At 36.5% G+C, this 12195-nt stretch overlaps 1 protein-coding gene across 9 annotated transcripts in view; it reads right to left on the bottom strand.

Moving 5' to 3' along the window:
- The window catches only part of LOC126853113 (sex-lethal homolog), a 32648-nt gene that overhangs the window by 17567 nt on the left and 2886 nt on the right, over positions 1–12195 (bottom strand). For 3 of the 9 annotated variants that reach the window (XM_050598581.1, XM_050598572.1, XM_050598580.1), the window contains exons 2-5: positions 8950–9530; positions 8682–8857; positions 8486–8599; positions 7618–7778 (exon numbers count right to left, since the gene is read on the bottom strand). In XM_050598581.1, the coding sequence (XP_050454538.1) occupies positions 7618–7778; positions 8486–8599; positions 8682–8857; positions 8950–9360 (862 nt within the window). In that variant the 5' untranslated portion in view covers positions 9361–9530. The other 6 variants (XM_050598573.1, XM_050598577.1, XM_050598574.1 and 3 more) reach the window with 6 other exon arrangements.

The raw sequence follows: 12195 nt of genomic DNA, 5'->3' as shown, positions 1-12195 counted from the left end.
TATATCTGTTTCTAATATTTTAATCAAATTTAACGAGCGATCGCAGCGAGGAAACTCGCGACTGCGGTAACGAGAATAGGAAAGATGTAAGATGCTGATTAAGAAAGATCTCCAAAGGATTGTTGACGATACGTTTCTTCCCTTTTTTCTTGAAACGTCGTGATCCTCTGGAGTGTACTTTTTGTCCTGATGATTTCTTTTTTTTTTTTTTTTATACGAAGAAAGTTTCATTGTTTTAGCTTACCCGATTGTCAACAGTATAAAAAGGGTACAAAAGAAAAAAAAAATTCGTAGAACGCGACGCTTATACAATCTGATTTTCAACACTTAATTTTAATGGCATAATTCCCATGGAAAATGAATATGTATAAAAGTATCACAGAGAAAGAGAAAGAGAGAGAAAGAGATAGAGAGAGAGAGAGAGAGAGAGAGAAAGAGAAAGCCATTGTCTCCGATGCGCAGTTTTCTCTGTTTCGAAAATTGAATTATCCTGTGTCTATATAATCGTGTCTAAATTCAATTTCACATCGCGCGCGCGAGGGATCATTCATCAATTATATCATCAGCACAAAAAGCGTCGATACAATAATTCACATTTAATGCTCAACACGTTTAAATACAAATATCCGTACAACGAGATACGAACATTGATCTGTAACTGCTATAATGTGTTATAGTTTTGTGTATATCTCTCTATCGCTACGTACATAATCTGTATTAGTGTATATGTGTTTGTCGCATTGTCCTTAATGTTTGTAAACATTATCCTTAATGTGATACTAGATTCGCCTAAAGACGATTAATTCTTGCTAATTTAGATATTCTTTTGCGTATACTATCTACATATATTTTTTTTTTAATTTCGTAGTGAACAAGAGAAAAATACGGTAGATATATCATCGAGAATGTCGCGAGCGTTCTCAACCGAGGCCAAAGAGGCGAATTTCTCTTTTCAAGAGAACAAGTTGTTTCGAGCAAACTATCGCTCTTTCTTTCAATCAGAGATACTTTCAGTATCTAAAATCAATACAAATCATTAATTAAAAAATTAGCCGCAAAATTATTTAACACAAAAAAATAAAAGTTTTAGTTGAAGTACTTGCATAAATATATTTATATAAAATTGTATATTTTGTTTTACTAATGTAAATCTTTTTTTTTTAAGATACTTCAAAAATTTAATTAATATACAATAAATTACGAAAATGTTTAATCTGTTGGAAATTGGAAGATACTCGTGAAATATATTTCGTATTCATCCCGTAATCAAGAGAAATGCGATAATTTTAAACACCTTTTTTATTATTTATTAAATTAATATCGTATACCTATTAAAAAAGGAAAGGATACGAAGAAGCTATGCTGTCTCATTATACTATAGTTCGCTGTTAGTTTATCGATGCAATCATTTCGGGGTGTATTGGATATGGCTGACATATTGCATACATGTGTCACTGAAATTTTAAAATTAATTTAAATCTCGCATTTAAAAAATCAATTAAATCAAAAGAAAGGAAGATAAGCTTCGTTAATTCGGTTGTTTTGCTAGTATGTTTTGTTTTTCTCTTTGCATTCTCGTTAGTATTTTCTTATTCTTATCACAGCCATCGTTAGCACTACTGGACTTCGGGATTAACCATTTCGCACATTCTTCGATCCGTTAAACCTTACAATTTACTACTTAACAGTTTAAAACTATTTACAATCGCATCTTTCGATTACAATATCAAGTCGCGTTCATGTCGCATTTTATCTAATTGCAAACTTATACGAAGAAAAAAATTTAAATCTTTCACATCGTATAATATCGTTATATAATATGTTATGATCTTTGATTTGTAAATTATAAATTATATAATTATATCATTCGTGATTCATATTTTTTATAAAAAAAAAATTAGTTTTCTTTACATCAATTATTACCGCAATACATTTTTCATGATTAAAATATCCGTAAGATTTTTCTTAATTTAGATTAAGTTCAATTTTATAGATTGTTGATTAGAGAAACGAAATGATTGAAGTTCTTCTCATGGCGATGATCGAAAGATATCTTATATTAATTTATCTAACTTACTTATTATATATATATATATATATATATATATATATATATATATATTTATATAAGTTTTCAACGATTAATCGATTTTCTTATCACCTATAGCAATCGTACTGTGCAGCATATTACGTATCGATTCGTTAATCGATCGATCGTCGGAAGATTATTAAAATAGTATTTAAATCCCGCAAATTATTAATAAAATTATCTTTAAAAAATTAAAGATTCTCTCTATAAATTAAATATCGGATATTTATAATGCAAACCAGCTTTTTTTTATTGATAATTTTTTAATATCAATTTTATCTTTATACAAAATGTCACATAGCATTATTAAATCAATATATTTATTAATTATTGCCAAAGTTTTTCTAAGAACAAAAAAAAAGTTATACAAAATTATAAAAAATTTTTTTTTAAGTTTGCTACTTGAGAAAAAATTAACGATTCCATATTTTTCAGATTAATTTCTAATCTCGTACGATACTTGATACTTTACAATGTATCTGTAAATGTATCTGTAAACGCATCGGCGTTTAAAAATGTAGTCCATCGGCTTGCAACTCCCCGACAATCGATCGGTCAGCAACCGAAGCGGGTCAAACGCTCGGCGCATTCGCAATATTAAATTCCTAGGAGTTTCGACTTCGCAAAGTTCGCTCTTACGAAGAAGCGCCTAAATATCTTACGTTGAGCAAGGTGGATCGCATCCTCGATCGCGCTACGCGTTTTGGGATTTCGCCCCTTAACTGGTGATGTCATTGCGATTTTAATACATACGAGAAAGAGAGAGATATATTTTTACGGATTAGCAGTCTCTTTTGAAGGATCTTTGAAGAATTGCGCAGTTATTTCGTAATTAAAATTTTGTAGTTATTATATAATTAAATTTTCAAAATAAATATGTGTGAAATGTGTTGTATTAAAAAAGAATAAGAGAATACCAGTTAAGGATGAAAACGCATCCTTCCTGTCGTAAGCGCGATCTACGACAAGACGGAAGAAAATAAAGCGCGATCAGACACAAGATACAAATATTTTGTTGCGATAAAAGTTATAATACAAAACATCCAACATGTTTTAATCCTAAGTCGCACCTATGACAAGATTGAATCAACATCATAATTTTATTAGACAGCGTTTTCTATATTGGCTGTGTTATTCGCTAACTGTTATTCAAATAACAATAGAGATTCCTTAACATATGGCATACACACGCACTTAATAACAATTTAATAATTTATAAATATATATAACAATGAAAAAATATATACAATATATTAATATCACGTTTTTTAATTATTATAAAGATTTTATTTTACAAGACTACGCAATAAAAAAAAGATCACACTATTGGAAGAGAAATTTCGAATTATAGAATTTTATGCGATAAAACTCTCGCATGGCAAATTGTTACGCCCAAAGTGTGATCGCGTTCCATTTTCTTCCTTCGCAAGCAATTGGCAAGGTAGTGCCATAAATCCATGGAAGGATGGGCGATTGTCAAGGTCGAAGGACATACGTATTATTTTCTAGTTCTCAGTATCCACCACTTTAATGTGGCTCTTTCGCCACCGAATCGATCGGTTTAAAACTTCGTTCGGGATTCCAAAGAGAGATGAAGATTGTATAATAGTGAGAATCATTACTCGCTATCGCGATAGAGTTACGCGAGACGACAATGTTCTACTCTCTACGAAAAACGAGCAAATATCTCGTCTATCTTTTAACATGTGTATCATTAACTAACTGTACTCGTATTGTTCAATGCACTCGGTGGCGTAGCGTGTCGCAGACAGAACAAATGGAAGGTATTCCGTCGGTGCTTTTATACCCGGTGATTGGTATACGATATCGAAATACGAATAGTGAGCGCATTCACTTACAAGTTAAAAAAAAAATCGATTCAGCTATTTGTAATTCTTCAGCATCGATTAAATATCTTTTTACAGCGCATTTTATATGATCAAATGAACTTTTATAGATAAAAATCTTTTCAGATTTTTCTTTTTTCTTTTCTTTTTTTTTTTTAAATATAAGTTGCTTTAAAAATTTGAAATACATAGCTAAATCGATTGTCATACTGTCTCAAATATGCATTAATGTATTGTTTCAATTTGTCTATTCAAAATTGCCACCGAGAACATAATCGGACGCATCTTCAGCTTGCGGAAGCATTGTATATGATATTTTGTTCGAACTACGGAATAACTCTAAAAATATCGTGATTCCTACTATGAGAAAGGATATCTAATAAATATTCCTTTGATCTGTAGATTTTTTTATAGACAGCACCGGCTATATATAACTGCTAACAAGATCTGGCGCGCATTAAATGTCATTTTATTCGTTACGTTGAGAATTAATATCTATCTACGTAGCACACAGAGAGACGAAATCTGCTCCGATTCCTCTTATTCACTAGTTCGTTGAAATCTCATTAAATTGATCGTATTTTCGCATGTCACGTGTAACGTTGTACGAAGAATCGCTGTATCTAATCCAAAAAAGAATCTCGAAGAAAATGTATGTCATCAAAATCTATTAAATATTACGCATTCATTATATGATACGGCAACGATTCTACACCGTGTTCGAAATAACAAAAATCGCAAGGACTTAAAACTTACAAAACACAGATTTTATATACAATTGTAAAATTCTTAGGCTCGCTGCGAATAATTACGATTAATTTACGATTGTTGAGCAAAAATCATATATATTGCGGTATTTGGTATTGATAATTTTTGATATAATTACTGTCCAAGTTATATCGAAGACTTTTACTATTTATATTCAATGCAATTTTATATTCGCGCATCTCCTTTTTCAAACTTCTCGCCTTGCGAATACAAGCATCAAGAGATAGTATATTTAATCAACATTTATAAAATAATTTCTGTCGAATTTTACAAGTTAAACTAGAGCTTTTGAAATAAGTATAATATCCGTTTCGCTCTCTTATAGAGTCAATATAATTTTTAGAAACCGCATTGAGAAAATAATCCGTCACATCAAAATCGCCTTCATGGATTTTCATCCAGTACACAAAATTACATATCATACTTCTATTGAAATACGCGCAATGTTCCTCGATACCAAAAGATTTAGATTTAATTTGGAAATTATTTTTTGTCCTAATTACAAGAGAGGCGCTACAATTAATATCGATAAAATCGATACAATTTATACAAATAATCAACGATTCGGCGAACAATTTATTAAGATTGCTCCTATCACATGGATCGCCGAGCGGCGAACGTTCCTCGCGCGATTACATCACGTTACATCGGGTGGAACACATTGTGACATACACGGCCGTAATCTCTCCAGGTTCCACGAACGGTTGCTCGCGTGGATCCTCGTTTAATTGCAATTGCAGGAAGGACCGTGTTCGTGTATATAGTATGGAACGTTCAACGACATGGCGACACAACAACGATAATCGTTCACTATTTAATAAAGATAATGAGCATAGCGCTGATATTTATTCCTCGCCGGGTACAGACGCTCTCCTTCACGAGTCAAGGCAAGCATAGAAATGAAAACGTCATTGATTAGGTCTCTCTCACACAAGTTTCATCTTTGCGCGTAACCGCGTCATAACGGCTCGATAAAGATACAGTATCATGCACTTGGATTCCTTACTAAAGCATAGACGCAATAAAACCACAGCCAAGTCGCTAGAGACAGTCGCGCGAAATATATCTTCGTATTTTTATCTCGATTTAACAATTAATTTTCAAATAAAAAAGGCGCAAAAGTAATTTGCAAACTTAAAAACCTAAAATCTTACAGTCAACTTAATGTACACACACATCCGTCTCCTAGGAAAAAAATATTTTCTTTAAACAACCGTAACATAATAATCGAAAAACGCGCATAATTTATAAAACTGCCTAACTCGCTCTGGATTTGCTTAAAAATTAAATAGGATTGGAATAGAAACAGAAAGAGAGAGAAAGAAAGTTATGAAAGACATATGAAAGACAGAACGTACACTCGAAATTTGTGAAAACAAAATATATATTTTGGACATAGGAAATAATATATTTATATATATATGTATATATATATATATATATATATATATATAAACAAAATGTCATACAAAAAACTTAAACAACGCCTTAGTCACGCTAAAGCACAAAGAGTATCAGCCATATATGAAACATGATATCAATATCGGCGAACGCGAAGTTACTGTGTGCTCAATAACATCGTAACATGGGCAACAGTAGTAGAGTACTCTTAACAACAAAGTCAATCAAGCGAAAATACGAATAGCAGCGGAACTAGGAAAAAACAGAAGGTAGGCGAAATCCTTAATTTAGTCAGTCCAGCTAACCAGCATTCAAACTGAAACTTTCTATGAACGGCATTTTCTTTTCTTTTGTGCGGCAACGAGCTGTGTCTCTCCCGGGTGAGGTGTTTATATACCGCACAAAATATACCGCGGCGTACATAATGCGTACCTCACGTATCTCGTCACCAAATCACACACAAGACTCTTGTATCACAACACTGCATTCCTGCTTGCTCAATTGCATATAGAGCGAGCTCTTTATAATCGGTTTTCTTTATTTTTTTCCTTTCAGTTTCCTTTTTTTTACGAGAACTGCTCGAGAACGAAGCGGTATTTCTCTTTTCACATCGAGTCATGCGCACGACTTTGAGAAAGTGGAAATAAAAAAGGACACGCGCGCGAAGATAGAGAAGTAAAGAGACACGAGCGAGGAACCGTGTCTCCAGTCGTTTTGCGGAGATCTTTCTCCGCGTTTGAACGTCGTGTGTGTGTAACACGTGTCAGAATATAAACACCCTTTCGGTTCTCTGTGTACACAAAAGGTGCTTAGTGCGTTAAGTCGTGGTGGTCTGATTTAGATGCAGCCATCTTATCTGACAAAACATTTCAATGTTAGACAAATAGCATGACAAAAGAAAAAAGAAAAAAAAATTACGATGTATATTTATGAATAGCAACTTATACTACTTATATATAAAATTAAAGATTTTTATTAAAACATAAGGAAAAAATGCAAACCTTTCGAAACGCGAAAATACCATAACGATTTTGTCGCGACAAAAGAAGCGTTTTGCGCCGTATAAAAAAAAAAATCTACTCTACCAAATCTCTGAGAAATATCGAAATACAAGGTAGATCGAATACGCAGAACAGAATCGTATTCGATCCAAAAAACACATCACACAGGCAAATAAAGTATAATAATCTTTCGATCAAAACATGGAAGTAAACATCAAATATGAAATTAGTGCTCTCCTATATAAACTAGACGTATTACAATATTACAGTATTACGGTAAAAAAGATGCAAGTCATTTCAACTATATATTTTAGCATAGAATTCACTTAGAAGCCAAAAAAATGCAAACTCGGCCTGGCAGCGCTAATTCTCTTTTCCATCATCTCCTAAGAATTTTGAATTTCAACGAAAGAACAATGCGCTTAATTTATCGTTTACCACTGCCAGGTAGCGAGGTAAAATCTATTAATGAGTAGCTAATTTCGCGCAATGTATATATAAAACTACTTACCGCGGCTTTGATTGTATCCAGCTTGCCAGCCCGCATAATACGCTGCCTTTTGTTTTCCGTGTTCCTCCGCAATTTTTACGCTAAGTGGCTCCGATCCACCGTCCGGTATTGTACCGTGAAGTTGTGCAATAGCTTCCTGAGCTTCCTCCCTTTTATCAAATCTGCAAATTGGGCAAATGTTTTCAAAAGAGTTATAGAAATGTATTAATTTTCTTTTATTTAAAATGGAAAATAATAATTTCACATTGAAATATGTATAATACGTAAAAATTTCTTAAGAGCTTAAAAATATTATAGAAACGTTAATCGCTCCATTATTTATTTTTAATTAATTTGCTGACGATTTTTCAGCTCGATAAAATCGAAATGGGAAACATCCAAGCAAGTTCTCAACTGTTGGTATAAACTATTTCGCGCAAATAATATATTTCATACAATTTTAGAATATCCCTAGTTTATTCGTACGTTTTATCTAGGCCAAACTAAAGGGAGCGTATTAGAATTATGCAATTGAAAGCAAGAGATGTACAAAAATACTTTGGCAGGAAACTTTCGCAAAATAAATATGCATGCACGGATTCATGCACCGCGTTGTGTAACGATATAATATGATTGCCGCGAACAGCTGTTTTGAAATTGTTCCAATTTTCAATACCTCATATTATTTATACCCGTACTTGATAAATGTATACTTATATATAAAGTTCCATAAAAATTTATTAGATTCATGAAGCTCCTTTCTTTAACATATGTATAAATAGTTATAGATATTTATGATTACAATCTGCTGTGTAATCATAAATCTTTATTAATATTTAAAAGATGGATGAATTGAGATTAATGATAGAAACAAATCGTATTTATTCACCTCACAAATGCTACCCCTCTCGGTAAACCGGTCAATTTATCCTTTAATATATTTTTCTGCACAATATTGCCGAATTTGCTGAAAATTTCGTCGATCTGACTCTCCGTTATATTTCTGCAACGTGAAACGGTATATTTTAGTACAATAAATTTTCCTCATTATTGATTAATTTCATAGAAAATGAATCGTAGTTTACCTTGGTAAATTCGTAACGTAAAGATTGGTTTCCTTGATTTCTTCTCCAGAAGGTCGAGCGAAAGACACTTTCAAACGTTTATTTTGCACTTGAAGCCCGTTTAATGTGCTTATCGCCGTCGCGGCATCCTCAGCTTTTGCATAATTCACGAAACCAAAGCCGTAACTGTAACCAGTCTATATAAATGTTAAAATTAGTATCATACATATATTTCTCACATCGTATAATTTCTATGATACAGAAATAACTAAACTCGAATACAACTTACCTTGTAATCCTTCATGACTCGACAGGACTCGACCGGACCAATCGTCACAAACAGACTGTACAGCTCCTTCTCGTTCATGTTTTGCGGAAGGTAATTGATAATCAGATTCGTTCGCGGTTCATCGTGGCTTTTGTTTTGGTGATGCTGCTGCTGCTGCTGCTGTTGTTGCTGAGCTTGAGATTGCGACTGCTGCTGTTGCTGTTCTCGTTGGTCAGTCATTTTGTGGCACTGTGGCTGTTGCAGGTCACCTCCCGACGACGATGCCTGATTCGACGAGACGATCTGATTTCGCTGCAGTTGACGTTGCTGTTGCTGCTGTTGCTGTTGCGCGATCACCAACAATTGGGCTTGCGGTTGCTGTTGTATACTCCAACTGGTACCGTCCAGTGAAACAACCGTCGACGGGATCATCGGCAAATACAAAAAATATAAACAAATCCATTACTACGTCTTCCCCGCTCGTAGGCCAGCCTGCGCTTTCGAACGCTCTCATCTTTCTCTCTCTCTCTCTCTCTTTCTCTCTAAGCAGTCACAAAATAAATAGAAAATAAATGTGCAATATATATGTATTGATGCCAGACCTGTGTGTGAGAAACAAACAAACAAAGGCAAGTAAGGATAAAACAGAATCATATAGCGGGCAAAAATCAAAGATACAATGTGGGCGTAATAAATAACAAATTGTTTGTAAAATTTTTGAAGCGTTTGAAAATAAAACGCTACAAGTGTATGAAATGTGTTGGAAATTGTACTGATAGATACTTTGTCTTACTAGTCTAAACTTCAACGTCTCTAGCATATACTCGATAATCTAATTCTCAGTATCTTCTGATTTAATTTTTTGAATTTCACCGAAGAGACTCGAATACAAATAAATAAACAACCGATACAATCGAAATGTTTCAAGAATATATATCACGATAAATATTATATATATATATATAAAAAGTACGGTCGTGCAATGACACCGTGCGATATCGAATTTCATTGAGCCCCGACAACATCGACGCGAGGGGACAGAGTTACTCGTTCATTCAAGTCGAGTCGAGTCGAGTCGAGAAACGCGCGAACAGAGAGCTGGAAGGAGGGAGGGGAAAGAAAATTTTCCGCGTATTCGTCAGTGTTTACGAAAGGCCGGCGTTCGATCGTAATCGTTATTGTTGTCGCATTTAAACGACGTCAAAAGCGACGAGAGAGACAGGGCGGGAAGAGAGAAGGGAGGGGGGGAGAGAAATGGAATTTTCAAAGTTCCCGAGGAACGTAACCTTTTGGCCTTATTTTGAAGATGCCCGGGGAAGAGCGGCCCGGCGGATTCGTGAATCGACCAAGCTGTTAGGGGACGTGGAGTGAGAGGTGGACGGAAGGAGCGGGAAGGCAAGGGATATGCACAGGCGTACGATGGGAGGAGGAAGCGAGAAAGAGCGAGAGAGATAGAGGAAGTGGAACGCAGAGAGCGAGATGGGAAGAGGGGAAGGCTAGGTTGTACGTGTATGTGTGCGCGCACATGTGTATACGCCTTTTCTGTATGTGTGTACATACCCGGAGAGCCACGGAGAAGACTAGCAGAATCGCGGAGCGGAGCGACGCGGGCGTACGAACGGCACTCGCTCTCCTTCTCCTTGTCTCGTGTCGCGTCTCGTCTTGTCACGCGCCGCTCTGATGCACACCGACGAGGACGAATAATTATGTAAGCGCGCGTACTTTCAGCATCGCGCGCCTCATCCAAGTCCAACACCCACGATAAACCGCGCTCGATGCGCCGCGCTCCGCCGGACTGCGGCGCGAGTAAGATTATTCCGCGCGAACTGACAGGGACGCGCAACACCCAGGGAAAGCTCGACCCGCGCAAAGGGCAGGTTGCCGGTTCGGCGTCCTCGGCGGAGCGCGGAGGGAATATCTGACTGCGACCGAGGGTGCGATATACCCGCGACGGTTGACGCGACGCGATGCGATGCGAATGCGGTGCCGACGCGCGCAGCAACGACGGAATGCGCGCACGCGCGCCTGTTTCTGCGTGTAATGTGTGTGTGTGTGTGTGTGTGTGTGGTGTGTATGCGCGCGCGCGCGAAAAAGAAGAGAAAGCGGCACAACCGAAACGCCGCACGCGAGCGTACTGACTGAGCCCCAGCCCTGACCTGCCTCGCGCGACACCCTCTCGCGGCACGCTGCCCCACTATTCCAGGCATCGACACGATGATGATGATGATGATGATGATGACGACGACGACGACGACGGCGGCGACGACGCGGATGGTCCCGCCGATGTTCCCGCTGCGCCGCGTGACGTATCGCGGCGTGTCTGCGCGGGTCCCGCCTAAAGTCGCGCGTGTTTAGGCCACGATTGCGATGGATGCCAACTTTTTCTCCCTCTCTTTTTTTCTTCATTTTACTAGACGCGTCGGATCTTGCGATAAGCGAGAACGATGTCGAGAAGAATGCGCGTATAAAGAGCCGCTATTGTTATCCTGGAATTTTCACGGTCTTTATCCATCTCTGTATAATGAGCTATTTTTAGGTTATCTCCTAATCGTTTTCGCGAAATGTATATATTTTGATCTTTCGCTTTTTAGATTATCCAGAAGCACCTCCTCGAGTCACTTTTAAAATAGCTTTATTCGGATAATAATATCGAAATCATTCTTTATCCATGTTTCGATGAAATATAATTGGGTGGAGAATTTTGTAGCGAATCGCGTATGCCAAGACGTTTATTATTCCGGAATACAATTTTGATCGACCTTAACGCGTTTTTGGAACGGATAGTTTCCCACGCGCATTGCTCTTTACGAAGACGTTACGTGAACACGACAAAATATGTCCCACTTTTGATGAGTGCTGCGAAACACGCGATTGCTCTTCCTATCGTACTATCGCGCACGTGTTCTCTCTCGTGCAAGTTTTCGAGCAAGATCGATCGTCGCATGCGAAATTAAAGATCTTGTAACATGGAAACGCGTTGCACATTAAATGGGGATATAAAATGCCAATTAATCACTCGCACGTGTCTCTCGAAGAATTTCGTAAATACCAGCCAAAAATACAGTCTCCGCATCCTTGTCATACATATCGAAAAATAGATGATTGTCAGAAATAAGCTCGCTATTTCGTTGCACACAAATGCGTGATATTGTCGAAAATTCAACCGATCTTCGCGTGAAATCATTTTCATCTCGTGTCAAATTAACAAATTCGGTCAATTTTATTAACTATTAATCGGACGAAATAAATAAACGAATAGTATATATT

The sequence above is a fragment of the Cataglyphis hispanica genome, chromosome 11, assembly GCF_021464435.1.
Source record: "Cataglyphis hispanica isolate Lineage 1 chromosome 11, ULB_Chis1_1.0, whole genome shotgun sequence".
Classification (NCBI taxonomy): domain Eukaryota; kingdom Metazoa; phylum Arthropoda; class Insecta; order Hymenoptera; family Formicidae; genus Cataglyphis; species Cataglyphis hispanica.
This window is presented reverse-complemented; position numbering and strand designations above follow the sequence as displayed.